This window comes from Polypterus senegalus, chromosome 1 (genome assembly GCF_016835505.1).
Source record: "Polypterus senegalus isolate Bchr_013 chromosome 1, ASM1683550v1, whole genome shotgun sequence".
NCBI lineage: Eukaryota > Metazoa > Chordata > Cladistia > Polypteriformes > Polypteridae > Polypterus > Polypterus senegalus.
Genome location: NC_053154.1, coordinates 90698741 through 90714653, shown reverse-complemented (window position 1 = coordinate 90714653; position 15913 = coordinate 90698741). Strand labels below are relative to the sequence as shown.

The 15913-nt window shown below is 38.4% G+C and overlaps 1 protein-coding gene across 1 annotated transcript; it reads right to left on the bottom strand.

Moving 5' to 3' along the window:
- Positions 1–2335: 2335 nt before the first annotated feature.
- LOC120526115 (mucin-5B-like) lies at positions 2336–14272 on the bottom strand. Its single transcript, XM_039749082.1, has 10 exons — positions 14261–14272; positions 13897–14074; positions 13230–13334; positions 13094–13134; positions 10819–10941; positions 9391–9585; positions 7650–7778; positions 5622–5661; positions 3420–3543; positions 2336–2737 (listed from the first exon to the last, which is right to left on the bottom strand). The coding sequence occupies exons 1-10, from the start codon at positions 14270–14272 to the stop codon at positions 2512–2514; spliced, it is 1173 nt and encodes a 390-aa protein (XP_039605016.1). The 3' UTR covers positions 2336–2511.
- Between the last annotated feature and the right edge of the window lie 1641 nt (positions 14273–15913).

Here is a 15913-nt window from a genome sequence, read left to right as displayed (position 1 = left end):
ACTGATACAAAGAAACAATATTAAATTAAATAGTAATAAAAATGAAAAGAATTAGAATAAAATTAATGTTCGCATTTACTCCCCCGGGTGGAATTGAAGAGTCGCATAGTGTGGGGGAGGAACGATCTCCTCAGTCTGTCAGTGGAACAGGACAGTGATAGCAGTCTGTCACTGAAGCTACTCCTCTGCCTGGAGATGATCCTGTTAAGTGGATGCAATGGATTCTTCATGATTGACAGGAGTTTGCTTAGTGCCCGTCGCTCTGCCACAGATGTTAAACTGTCCAACTTTAATCCTACAATGGAGCCTGCCTTCTTAACAAGTTTGTCCAGGCGTGAGGCGTCTTTCATCTTTATGCTGCCACCCCAGCACACCACCGCGTAGAAGAGGGCACTCGCCACAACCGCCTGGTAGAACATCGGCAGCATCTTACTGCAGATGTTGAAGGATGCCAACCTTCTCAGAAAGTAAAGTCTGCTCTGAGCTTTCTTACATAGAGCATCAGTATTGGCAGTCCAGTCCAATTTGTCATCCAGCTGCACTCCCAGATATTTAAAGGTCTGCACCCTCTGCACACAGTCACCTCTGATGATCACAGGGTCCATGAGGGGCCTGGGCCTCCTAAAATCCACCACCAGCTCCTTGGTCTTGCTGGTGTTAAGGTGTAAGTGGTTTGAGTCGCACCATTTAACAAAGACCTTGATTAGTTTCCTATACTCCTCCTCCTGCCCACTCCTGATGCAGCCCACAATAGCAGTGTCATCAGCGAACTTTTGCACGTGGCAGGACTCCGAGTCATATTGGAAGTCTGATGTATATAGATTGAACAGGACAGGAGAAAGTACAGTCCCCTGTGGTGCCCCTGTATTGCTGCACACAATGTCAGACCTGCAGTTCCCAACACGCACATATTGAGGTCTGTCTGTAAGATAGTCCACAATCCATGCCACAAGGTGTGAATCTACTCCCATCTCAGTCAGCTTGTCTCTAAGGAGCAGAGGTTGGATGGTGTTGAAGGCGCTAGAGAAGTCCAAAAACATAATTCTTACAGCACCACTGCCTCTGTCCAGGTGGGAGAGGGATCAATGAAGCATATAGATGATGGCATCCTCCGCTCCCACCTTCTCCTGGTATGCGAACTGCAGAGGGTCGAGGGCGTGACGGACCTGTGGCCTCAGGTGGTGAAGCAGCAGCCGCTCCATGGTCTTCATCAGATGTGACGTCAGAGCAACAGGCCGGAAGTCATTCAGCTCACTAGGACGTGATACCTTTGGGACAGGAGTGATACAAGATGTTTTCCAAAGCCTCGGGACTCTCCCCTGTTCCAGGCTATGTTGGACTGTGCAAACAGAGAAAAACTTGTGTGTCCAAAGTTTGTGAGCCTCAAGGACTGTGTCTCTAATACAAATGTGCGCCATGCAAAGAACAGTCCTGTCTTCTTTTCATGTCTTCTTTTCTCCGTACCTCCGGCTATAAATATAACACCAAGTCATGTCACTTTCAGAAATTCGCAGATGACTCTCCAGTTTTCATATGTATTGATAAAGGGGATGAGATAGAGTATAGGAGTCAGACGGAGAAGTTTGTTTCTTGGTGCAAAGAGAACTGTCTGCATGTTAACATTAGCAAAACCATGAATCTGGTTATTAACTTTGGCTGCGTCAAAGAGCCTCTATGTCCAGTCACGATTCAGGGAGTGAATGTTGAGATGGTGCAGTCCTACAAGCACTTGAAGGCCCACATCAATAACAGGTTGGACTGGTCTTGGAACACAGAGAAGCTATATAAGAAAGGGCAGAGCAGGCTGTTTTTCTTTAGGAGACTGCGTTCCTTTACTGTGGGAAGTGACATCCTTGACATCTTCTGTAACTCTGTGATCGCCAGTGCAGTTTTCTACAATGTGGTGTGCTGGACTTGTAACAAATCAATCAGAGCTATTGGGGTCTTAAATGATTAATATTTGTCTTTCCAAATCAGACCTTAGCTTATTTAGTAAGGATACTGAACTGCCCATTGCATGCATTTGAAGCACAACTTTGTGTATCCCTGTATGTATCTGATTATGTCAGCCAACAAAAATAAATTGGAGAGCACCTCTCAAGTGCAGAAATAAAAGCCCCCTTTACTCAGCATGCTAGAGCCTACCCCATACTGCTCTATACAGCTTACTTTATTTATTTTTGGAACACTGTATTAATCCATGAGGGGATTATGATTATGTCTTTTCATATGACCTCTGCAGATCAGAGTGCAGGGTCAGCCTTCGTTTATGACATACTTAGAATGAGAAATGTTAGACAAGAATATTTCACATTGTTTTTATTTGCTAGGAAAGTAAGATTTATTGATTAATATGCAAGGCTTTAACATCTACTTCTAACACATGAAAAAAGTGACTAATTAGCAGCTGATATTAATAACATGAAGCGAAAGAACAATAAATAGAGATTTCATACAGAAAACTAGTGCACGGTCAAAGTGACAAAATTCATTCTGGTGTTTATAGCGTTTTCAGGGAAACTCCTCACTTGCAGTTTTCGGAAGGTATCTCCGGGTCCTTGTTCTCCTGAAGTCAGGCCCACAAGAAGTGGTGCGACAGTCGCACTTGTCCACGTAGATGTAATTATAAGGCTTAATGGTTCCATCATCGCAGGCCAAACTGATGGTTTCATTGTGGGTCTTCACCTCCTGGCAGCAAGTGCATCTATGCTGCATGTTGGCTGCTGAGGCAGAGTATCTACAGGATGGAAATAAGAGCAATTAGAAGGCACTAACTAGGAATGGATGGCAAATGAACACACAGTTATGATCTACATAACAAACAAATCTTTATGGCTTACAGATTATGCACAATGGCCTGTTTAAAAGTAGAACTACCGCATCTACAGGCTAAATTTGTTGATGCATTTTTGGAAACACGTTTACATGTTTATAAGAAAAGCCTGTCATTTTTTCCATTTGTAATTTATTTCATTATTATTTATTTGTTTTTTAGATACTTGCATGATTCACTAAGAACATAAACGTTAAGTTTCATGCGAAGCTGGACTAAAGATTAATTCACACACAAATGAAAAAATACAGTTGTGTCTTTAGGTGTGAAGGGAAGGGTTTGTAAACTGTGTCTGATATAGAGCCACCCATAACTAAATATTTTGCATTCTTCTCCTTTCCACACCTATTCTTGATAAACTGCATAGACAGTTGTTCTTTTTCTTTGTACTTACAGCAGCCACACTTGGCATCTACTGTTCAGAAAGACTACAGAGTATGTGATTCTGACACATACACTGAACATATTATCCTCTAGGGAATTGTGTCCAGTGAAATAACTGTCACCTTTTCAGATGATCTGCGAGTTCCTCAAGAACTAAAACAATATATCCAGACTGAAGGGTAAAGCAGAACAGGGTGCTTACTTGGAGTAGGTGTCACAGGCGCCCTCACAGAATGTCATGTCAATGGGTTGTAAAGACTTGCATCCCCTATCAGTTATAAAGGTGGTAGTTGTCTGAAGCTTGCAGGACTTGTTCTTCTCCAGACCTAAAAAAGGAAAAAAAAATGGTTTGATTCATCACACTATAATTTGTCTGTCATTTTTTGTTAGGAATGTTTGCTGTAGATGTAAATAATTATTGGTAACACTTCAGAGTACGGGCTTTAAGGGCTGCCTGTAGTACCACCTATTGGTCACTTTTTGCTATCTAACAAAAAGGTATTGTTATGTGCAGCAGAAGAAATGCGAGTAGCCCCATTATGAAATTCAACTGTTTGTTGCTATGTACTGCATTTGTCTATTATAGCAATAGCAATGTTCTGAAGTATTACCAAATTGTTTTGCTGTAATATTGTTTGGATTGTTGCTTTTTGTTTAAATACATTTAAACTCAAAAGGCGTTCAAAGAGTTTCTAAGTACAGTATTTTGATAGATATAGTGTGTGGACAGGGAACCTAATATAAACCATAATAGTGAAAAGACTACAACAGATCTTTTATTCTGTGCAAATCAGTCAACAGCTCAACTTAATCAGCACCACTCTATACTGACACGTTATAGAAGCGTCCATAGCCTTGCAGCAGCCATTTCTGTAGTATCTGGTTCTGTGTGTAAAATCACCAGAATTCTTCCTGGCATTAAGCTGTCTTGTGTTCAGAATCTCTTTTTCTGCACGAGTACGTTCCATCTTCTGGGTCACATAGATGGTAAAATTTTAATCAGGGAAGACTATGAATTGCCAGTGATAACTAGTCGGCCTTTGGTTACCCTTAAGCACAGTAAATCGCCCTATTTGAGAGCGTGTTACTGTTTTGTTGTACAGTGCAGTCATTCACTACCACTAAAATAATGTAAGAATAGGGGTTAATGGAACAAGGTAGAGTAATTACGTGTTTATAGTACAGCACAGCAAGGTCTGTAAATTTCCCTGAAAGTTTTTTTAATGTCCCTCAGGTTCCACTTAGCGTATTGTGGTGGGAAATCCATTCTTCTTCTTCATCCTGGCGTTATGTCCCGCTTGATCGCAGGGTCCGCTCTCTTGCAACATCGTCTCCATTTGGCTCGGTCTAAAGCGTCTTCTGGGGTGACATTGGCGATTTTCATGTCTTCGCTGATCCGGTCCATCCACCGCTTCTTTGGTCTTCCTCGTGGTCGTCGTCCTGCGGGGTCGAGCCGCATTGCCGTTCGCGCCACCGAGTTCTGGTCACTTCGGGTGACATGCCCGTACCACCGCAGCCTTGCCTCTCGCATCTTTTCTACAATTGGCGCTATGCCCATTCGCCTTCGGATGTCGGCGTTCATGATACAGTCCCATCTTGTTAGGCCCAGGCTCCAGCGAAGCATACGCATCTCCATGGTGCTTAGGGCTTGTTCGTGCTTCGCAGTGGTGGGAAATCCATTATCTGTCATTATTTAATTGATTGAAAACCTTTCTGATAGTGTTATAATTATTTTATGCCTTGACATTCCACTATCTTGGTTTTTCATGGGCATGTCCCTATGGACCATGTTGTGATAGTATAAAGGTCTGCATTGTGTACTTTCTGGTTAACCAAGGTTCTGTATAAAAATTCAAAGACTTCTCGTGGTGTTAGTGTGTTTTTGACTTTGAAACATTTCTCATGCTTTCTCCAACTTGATTTCTGAGATTTTACATCACCAAAATGTCTATCTCTCAGTCTGTTCTAAGGTTCTAGCTCTGCCTTTTTCCATCTATGTCAGAACACCATCTTCCATAATCATTATTTAATAAAAAGAAGTGCAGATTGAAATTACGAGTAACGGAAAGAACTTCCCTGCAAAGGAGTGGTGACAAAATTGCCTTGTTATGTTGTAGAAGTAGGCGAACCTCCATCTTATAAAAATGTGCTGCACCAATTAGATGAATTGTTTTAATAATCTGTTGACTAGCGGACAAAGAAATCAGGCAAAAGTACTTGCAAGCTTCTTACATATATGAATAATAAATATAATACACAGAAATTGTAAACTTTTCAAAAGTATTTATGGAGTGGTGTTTGAGAAATTGAAATATTTAAATCATAAGGAAAAGTGTGTCATATATTCAGGCGATATTTCCCCCTTGACATATGGTAAATATTTTTTCTTCTTGCAGATACTTACATGTTTTACAACAGCCATCAGGAGCAGTCTGTATAGTTCCCTATAAAACAAGAATATAAAATTATTCAGATTGGGTATTGTTTCTTTATAAAATACCATCCAAAAATCACAAATACAAAAGAATTCCCTCGTGTTACATCATTCAGTTATTTTTTAAATTATTGATAAATGTTAAGTAATAGAAAAAAGGAAGCTTGAAACACATGATACACAGTTTTTGGAGGGTACCACCTTAAACAGTTCTAATTATGCCATTTGTAAGTTCATGGGTCCTTTATGATCTGAGCAAGATACAGAAGATGGAATGATGGTGTATATAGCATTGTGATTATCATTTTTATGTGTACATTGTGGCAAAGGCGCTGTATAGGTGTTGACTCAACACAGACTAACAACGGAGGAATGTGTAAAATAAACAAAAAGAACTTTTAATTTTTCTTCAGCTGTGGGGAACGTCTTTCCCATTTCCCACAGGCCTAAAACAGTCCCAAAACAACACCCAAAGTAAATCACCCCAAACCACACTCTTCTTCTTCTACTCCTCCCCCTCTCAGGTAGCTTCATTGTCCTCCTCCTCCCAACTCTGGCGCCTAGAGTAGTGGCTGCAGGATCCTTTTATAACACCCCAGAAGTGAACCAGATGCTCATTGACCTACTTCTGGCTGCACTTCCGGGTGTGGCTGCAGTCCACATAGACATATATAGATAGACGGTGCATTCACTGTGTTGCCCAGTTGACATGATATGTCAGCGTGTATGCCACATTGCGAGTGGCAAAAGTGCCATTTAAATTAATACAGGTAAACGTGGACACTGGGTTTTCTGATGAAAAAACAATAACGTTTAAAGCAGTATCGTTTACGTACAACAGATTTTGGCGAATTGTTTAAATGCAATTATTTATATCCATTTATACACTAATAATGATAATTATTAAATAATAATAATAATATTATTAAATGATACCTCCCATATAAGTAACATTTCTTGGACAGCCTTCTTCCATCTCCGAAACATTTCTAGACTTTGTCCTGTTCTTACGCAACACAGTACTGAAGTATTGGTTAATGCCCGAGTCACCTCACATATAGATTACTGTAATGCTATTCTATCTGGCACCCAACAAAAACGTATCCATCGCTTACAACTTGTTCATAATTCTGCTGCCAGGATAATAACCTGTTGTTCTAAATCCACTGAACATATTACACCGATTCTCTCTCAACTTCACTGGCTCCCTGTTAACTACAGAATACAATACAAAATACTGCTCTTAACATTTAAAGCTCTCCACAACCTCACTGATCTCAAACACACTTACACTCCCTCTCCCTTACTCAGATCCTCATCTGCAGCTCTTATTTGTGTACCATACATCAAACTCTGTTAAATGGAAGCTTCAGCGTCTCTCATAGTGCTCCTCAACTCGGGAATTCTCTTCCCTGTCATATACGTCAGTTCAATTCAATAACACATTTTAAAACTACCCTCAAAACTTATCTTTACAAACTGGCATACCAATTGTGAATTTTGCATTGTTACGGCCAGTTCTCTTTGTTTGTCTTTCTTTTAACAGTGAAATGATACACCCACTGACAAAAATAAACAATTTTATTGTATACAAATTGGCTTAATAATTTCTGAAAACATTTCACTCATTTCTCTCTCAATTTCTCTCTCTCTCACACACACACACGCGCACACACACAAAATGTGGTTACTTAAATATATATAGGATAGGATCTAAAATCCTTGAAACAGAACTGTCTTACATAGCTTTTTCCGTATGTTGCCACTCTGTAATTTGAGAGTATTCAGTCTGGCAATATGGTGCAGCCTTAGTTTGTGGAAGACTGACACAACTAAAGACATGAGCATAAAATGATGGTTGTGAATTTCAAACTGTGTTTCCTTAATGTGCTCCTTCAGAAAAAAACACATCATCTCATTGTAAGAAATGTATTAGTCAAAGTGTGGGACCAGAATTTTATAATTCACATTTAACCCTGCACATTAGGGCATACTTACTGGCTGGCAGTTTTCAGGATGGAATGTTGGACACACGATATTTGCTACAGTTGATATGAAGGTATCTTTGATGTGGATGCAACTGTGTACAGAGCATTTATCGTGTGCAGGAGACCATGTTTCACCAGGCTAAAGAAAAAAAGAGAGAAGAAAAAGTAAAAATTACAATTTATAAAAACAAAAATAAAATACAGGTTCATAAAAGAAACTCATTGGTACAGTCCTTTTGAACTTTTGCTTAATTACTTTTCTTAGTTGTATTTTCAATTACAGGCTACTGTAATCTTTTAGTTGGAATACAGTGTTAATAAGGAAATTATTTTGTGTGCATTTAGAGATTATGGTGTTGTTCTTACTTTTAAAGGTCTTTAACAGATCACCATCAAAGACCGTTTAGAAATTAAAAGAGTAAATATCTTGCTGAACCCAGTAGGAGCCAAACCCAGGAGTAACGGAAGCAAGGCAGGAAACAGACTTTGTACCATCATACCACCAACTTTTAACAGTAGACATCATCAAGAAAAGCTTTACTTTATGCATGCTATAAATATCATAGTTATCTTTAACACTAGACCACAAACAAACTCTGGAATACGTTTCAGTTCTTTAAAGATTATCATTATTAACATTATCATTAGTACACAATTACAGCTTTATGGGGTTACTACGTGTGTAATTAGTCAATGTAGACCTTAGTGTTAACATTTGCAGTGTACTATACAATGCTTATTTTTCTGTTAGAAAAATCAGTGTTAGTGTTTGTGATGTGCCATCTGTTGGAATGACAACTGCAATGCATTTTATTACTAAAAATGTTTGTGATGTGCCACCTGTTGGAATGACAGAGACATAATAACCAGACACTTATCCTTTAATTAAGGTTGATTACTGTCACATGTACAGAGTACAGGGCAGTTCATACTTGTATGTGTAATCAACTTGCTTCATCCCTTCATTTTACAAGTAGTAAGTTAGTTTTGGTAATTTTTTTGGAGAAAAGTCAAGCAAAATGACATCTTTTGTTGGCTAACTAAAAAGATTACAATATGCAAGCTTTCGAGGCAACTCAGGCTCCTTCTTCAGGCAAGACGTAAAGTCAAACGCAGCTTTATTTTCAGCATGTTCTGTTTAATAATATTATTAATAAAAAATGTCAGTCTTGCCCTTCTAGTCTGTTCAATATGCCATTGTGATTGTCATTGCGTCCCAATTAAGCCTGACAGAGACAGATAAAAGGAAAGTGAATGAGAAATCCTCCTTGGCTTTAATGGCATTTTGCTCATCCAATCAAAAATTCAGTCCCATGAAAGTCCTCAGACTGCAGTAATGCACAGTTGAAATTGTGATTGTGACTCTCACAGTCTGATCTTCATTTTCATTGTACTAGAAATACATGGTATGGTAGGTAACAGTCAGCAGGTAAAACAAAATTAAAAAATTACTTTGGCTAAATTCCTTAGGAACCCTTATTCTTATACTGAATTTCATCAATATTTTCTATTTTTTGGGTGCTTAACAATTCACTTTCTGTTTATTTGTGACTATAAAATGTTTTGCATTATCTTTAAAAAGAGTTGCACATAATAAAACATGACTTACTGAGTACACTGGGAATATTTACCTGCTTAAATAAGCAGATCTTCTGTGGTTAAAATAAAGAGAACCACCCCGATGGAACTGAATGTTTGAAAACCCATGTGAAATGCAACTGTGAAAGAAAAGGTAACCAGCAGACACATACCTTGATCAGCTGATTGGTTCCATTGTATTGTATATAACATTGCTCCTGGGTACACTTGCCACAGCATTCCTCCTTTGATGGGTGATATTTGAATCCCTGGAAGGTGGAGAAACAAAAATATGTCAGGTTGCTGTGTGGATTGTGACATGCGCATGGTAAGCATGACTTGCTTTGTCTGCTCTGTGGCGCTTTACACTAAAGCCTTGCATCATGTGACATTAAAATATAATGAAGTGTTTACACACTGGTTGAACTTATAAATAGCCCATCTGATTCCCGCAATGCTGCATGAATCGGGCCCGTGTGCCATTAACATGCAAAACCGGAGTCACCATGAAGCCACATCTCCTCCAGAGATTCGACACACCTTCTCCTCCCTCAAGGTACGTGTGCCCATTTTCTAGATAGCCATTTAAAAGAAAACAATGGTAAGACTATAAATAACTATAAAGTGAGAAATGATTGTAAACCACATGAAGATGAGAAATAAACCTGCATTATAATATTTCATTTTTTAACTCTGTATAAATTTCACAAATCAAAGGCAGCCAGTTATGAGAGGAGGAGTGTTAACCTTCTAGCTTTAAACTTGTTTTATCCAATTTAAAATCATAGGATTTCAGGGCACCACTGGATATGTTAATTTATAGTCACTGATCAAGCTAACAGGCACATCCTCCAAATGTGGGAAAAATAAAAATTGTTTCAGAGCGCAACGGGTGGGATTCAGAATTTGGACTCACAAACTAATGAGTCACCCATATATTATTTAAGTATATACAGAATAGTTTCAGTAAACATTCTATAACAGGTTTTATGTAAGTTATCACATTTTAGGTATTTTATAGAAGGAGGTATTGGTGTGGAGAAGTTGTCAGACTGTAACCCCTTGTTTGGATTTCTTAGAATTTCTTCATCTTGCGTTTTACCGTACATGTCATCATTAACGTAATGTGAAAAACAAATACTTTGATATTTCGAAGGTGTTGATTCAGAGTTTTTAAGTGCCCCTGAGTAGTAGTAAGCAACAGAAAAAGGGGCTGCTTCTCAGTGTCCTACCATTGGGCTAATGCTAGGTTAAATTGCTAGATTTTTCTGTTTGACTTTTCCAAAACTTTTTGGAAGGAGGTGTCATCCTTGTATTTTAATGCTATGTCCTTCACAACTATTATTTTGCTGTTGTTTATATTTAGTTTGTAAATACCTATATGATTTAGCCCACCATGGTTATCGGGTTTCTATTTATATTGCAATGTGCTTTGTAAATAGTAAACTATGCACAAAATACTCAGAGACTGATCACTTTGAAAGCCCTAAATGCAAAAGAACACAAAGTACTGGTAATAAGCAGAAAGCTTTACACTTAATTGTAACTCCATTGATGTGAATAAGGCCTTATCACTAATAAAGTAGATGAGGAGGACTCACCGGCTCACAAGTCTCCACACATTTCACAGGCACACAGTTAATGATGTGTAGTTTTTCTTTAGGATCGATTTCCTGGCTGCAGACACATGTCTGGCATTTATCTAGCGGAACTGGAACTCCAACCTAGGGACAAATGAAGCAGGATAGCAATCAGTGTTACAGAAAATATGACATTTCATGTCAGCTTCCCCTTAAGTATTGATGAATGGAACAAGTTAGCAATGAGTGGAGTTGAAGTTGTTACATGAGGAGACCTTCAGATCTCCATGTGACATATTTGGACAACATTATACGAGTATGAAATGACAAGTTTTGTTGGTGAGTATACTGTTTTTTTGTAATTTTTTTAAGAGGGACTGTCTCACTTTTTTAGGACTACCTTTTTCATTGTTATAATAAATCACTTTAAATATAAGCATAAACAAGTTTATTTTAAAGTTATTTCAAATTCAATACACTCAACATAGACTTGTTTTAAATTGATTTGCAAGTCTTGGAATGCTACTGTATCTAGCTTGTGCATACTTGCAGATGGCACAATAATTGTAGGATGCATATCTGAGGATAATGAAAACATTTATATCAATCCACTAAAAGAGGTGAATGAATCAATAACCATTTTACTTTGAATGCTGAAAAGACCAAGGAAATGGTGTTATGGCCCCTCTTGTGGTTGTGTGAGTAGAATAGTAGAAAAACTATAGTAGAACCTGAAAACAGGAAACCACATCATTTACCGTGTTTCTCCGAAAATAAGACCTACTCCGAAAATAAGCCCTAGCATGATTTTCAGGCTGCTCAGTAATATAAGTCCTACCCCAAAAATAAGCCCTAGTCAAGATCGACAGCTGAAAAGTAAGGAGCCTAAGGCCAGGTTTACACTTCATGCGATGTGACGCGTGTGCCTGTAACATCCATTAAATTCCGAGGACACCTTGCCACAATATCTCTGAAAAGGATGTTTAATGATTATATCAGTCAATTACAGAATCACCCATTCCAACAGCATCAGCTCAAGACAGAAACAAAATCCTTGGAAGGGGCATTAGCTCATTGCAAGGTGAACACAAGCACTCACATACACTGGCGCCATTGTAGTTTCACCAAATCCCCAAACCTTCATGTCTTTGGATGGAAAACTGAGCACACGGTGGAAACCCACCAGGAAAACATGCAAACTCCAGGCAGGAATCACAAGGGATGTGACTCCCTGCAAGATAGCAGCGCTACCGCTCTGTCACCGTGCCACTCCATATGTGTAACTATTAGTAGTATTTATTATTTATACAAAGTTAACAATTTACAGTATCTGTAAAATGTAACATACATATTTTTAATGCATTTCATCATGAAAGTGATATCAAGTGTAAATCTAAGAATTCTAAATGTACAGAGAGCTGGAATCTGTAAAGTTTTCTGTGTGGCGATGCTGCTGTCAGGTCAGGAGGAAGCCCCAAAAGCACGTAGTGATTTAACAACTGGGTCGGTTTTAAGAAGGCGTTTACGATGGTCTGCTTTAATGAATGTGGAGAGCTATGACGATATTCCAGAAGAAGATGACATGACTGTATTTGGATAAATGCATATTGTTGTACATGAATAAACATAAGATATCCCCTGAAAATAAGCCCTACTGCAACTTTTGGATCAAAAATTAATATAAGACCCTGTCTTATTTTTGGTGAAACATGGTATAATGTTACAGATTATTCACTGTGAACAGGGACCTCATGTTTTCCATTTACTGCAGAGGGATCCAGTCAGTCATTATTTTCATCTCCATTGCTTGGTTTAGTGGAATGAAAAAATTAAACTGTAAGCAAAATCCAGCAGGTTACCAAACAGGCAGACAGAATTATTCTGCTGATATAGATGACTCCATAAAGGTCCAATTGAGGGTAATACTGAAGAAATTAGGAATTATCTAAGTTAATGAAAGACACTTATATGAACTGATAACACTTTTAAACAAAAATTATCATTAATAGAAAACTAGAGTACAGAGTGTTTCTACATAAACACTAAGTTTGTAATATTAGAAGTAATCGTCCAATAACTGTGTTTTTACATGATTTTTGAAAACTGATCTTAGAGTAAATCTTGTTTTCAATTGTGTACATATTACCTTTATGTGTTTTGTTCCCTTTCTCAGTGAATTCACCTGACTAGACAAATTCTATGTTTTTTTGTATTATTATGAGTGAATAAAACCATAAACCTGCAACTTACTGCTCTAGAATGAAAACGCTACACGGAACAGTTCCATACAATTTACCTGGTATTCCACAGAATTGAGGACACAAACATCCTTTGGCTCTGCAAAAGGAAGAAGCACAAATGTTAGTATTGAGAGTCTGTCTGTGGGCTCCTCCACAGAAGTTGATAGTTGTCTTCTCCTTTCACTGACTTACCACAGGTGTAGACAGGGCAGCATTTGCCTTCTTCTATTTTTGTAACTAATTGGAATCCAGTGCTGCATTTTAGGTCGTTTGGCTTGCACAAAGAAATGTTGCATCCTGGTAAACCAAAGCAAAATATAAATTTAAAACAAATCGGCTTCCAGGAGTGGTATTTCCAGATAGAAAATAATTAAAAAGGGCACTAACTGCATTCTAATTTGGCTAGCAGAGGCCCTTCAAAAGGCAAAATCATCAAAATGAATGGAAGTGATAAAGATATGTGATAAACTGTGAACAATCTTCCAATTTAAGAAAATATATTAGATTTAGCTAAGGATTGCATAGATACTAACATAATTCTAATATGTCAGGATGAAGTATTGTGTGTTTACTGACAAACTATGTGACACTGTGATTTAATGTACAACATTTTGTGTCATCATTAGCTTAGGCAAAGCAAATTACATTGATAGTCACCCATATGATATCATTTTCACTAAATAATTATTTTTTTAGACTTAAAACAATAATGACAGGCTTGAACATACTGCAACTGTGGGCAACTTATATCTTTAATGTATTATTTTATAAAACCTTCACCCTTCTTGCCAATTTAACTATAGCCTAAGGTATATTCACATGAGTAAAATATTGCAAGTTGATCCTTGGCATGACTTACTGCAGATCAGTTCTGTGCAGCAAGGATTATCCACACTTGTCTCATTGGAAAGCACAAAGCCTGGGTCATTGCAGTTGGGTTCTGGGATGACAGGGCATGAATGATCTACACACGTGACGGTCTTTGTGTCCTCATCACAAGTGCAGTCCTGGCAGTTGTATACAAATGTCTCTCCAAACTTGTGGAAACAAATGACAAATATTGATTTTAGTGTGACAGAAATTATTTTGTATGTGTTTCTTATGTATACATATTATTTGTGAAATTTTCCACTGGATAGCTAGCACTGGATATCAAAACATAAGATCATGATTGTCTTTCAGGAAAGAGTATCTTGTTCTTTTCAGGCAGAAGCCATCCTTACTGGATGTAGCATGTTACGAACTTGTTTAGGAATAATAGGAGAGGACTTTGTGAGACTGATCTGTGAATTGCTGTTTGGAAAAGAGAAATCTTTTCTGAAAATTTTTTACCACCCTGCCCTATACTAAATGCTATCTATGTATAGGTAAAATTTAGAGATATGAAATGAAATAATTGATTCATTCTTACCTCCCGAGGTACGTTATTTGGATCAAGGCATCCTATGAGAAGAAGAAGAATGACACGTGTTATTTTTAATATTTTAGAATCTTGCCATTTTTTGGAGTTGTACTGTATTATCTATACTAATAAAAGGCAAAGCCCTCACTGACTGACTGACTGACTGACTGACTCACTCATCACTAATTCTTCAACTTCCTGTGTAGGTAGAAGGCTGAAATTTGGTAGGCTCATTCCTTACAGCTTACTTACAAAAGTTGGGCAGGTTTCATTTCGAAATTCTACGCGTAATGGTCATAACTGGAACCTATTTTCGTCCATATACTGTAATAGACTGCAGCTCGATGGCCGTGAGAGGCAGAGTTGCATCTCGCATCATCATGCCTCCCACATAATTGATTGCCTGCCCATATAAGGTAAATATTCGCGGGTCAAGGACTGTGCTTAGCATATTCATAAGTAAAAATATCTGAATCACAAACTGATGTTAATTATATTTTGTCCATGAATACTTATGAAACAATTCCAAATAGTCTGTCCTCTTCCTTTCATAGCTTTTCCGATGGTTGTGCTGCTTCCAGGCATGTATTTTCATATTAAAGCATTTAACCAATCACATTTCAGCCATCATTTGTTGCAAGGCAGAGAGGCCTTCACAATCCGTTGTGCAGGCACTCTAACACAGAATAAATGTCGATTAACCTGTTGCTTTAACCAATCAGATTTTGAGTACGTGTCAGTAGGGCCCTCTCTCAGGCGTATGGTAACGTCACTGTATTCAGACCCATTGATTGGATAGAAGCCGATATGAGGAACTCTACGAGGCCACTGAATGCACCGCAAACACTCCAAGCGCAAGATCCGAGCGCGCACTTCGGCCAACTCCATGGCAGGATTCTGGACAATATTATTTGCCAGACAGAACAGATTTCAAGACCATGAAAACCTGATGTTTGTCACGCTCCTTGAGCACCAGAAGTTTCGGGAATACAAGAAAAATTTCACGCATGCAGCCTTCTCCAGTTTAACACAAGAGCCATGGAGCGGTTTTTGATCTGTCTCGGCTAAAAACAGAACTGACTGCAACGTATGCCATGGATGATTTTGCAGGAAAATCTCCCACTGATCTCCTTGACTTCCTTCATCAGAAAAATCTGAATGAGAGCATGTGGCAGCTGTTCACATTGGTATATTTGCCGGTGACCATTCCCGTGTACACTGCTTCTGTCGAGCGGACATTTTCAGCCCTAAAGCGAATTAAAACTTATGCCAGAAATACGACAGGGCAGGTTTGACTTTCAGCATTAGCTTCGATGGCAATAGAAAGGGACTTTTTGATGGAACTGAAGCACACAGATAATCCGTACGACAGAGTAATTGAACTGTTTTTGAGGAAAGAGAGGAGGATGGATTTTGTTTACAAATAATTTAAAATTTTTGGTGAGTAAAATGTTGCGATTTTCCTAAATAATAT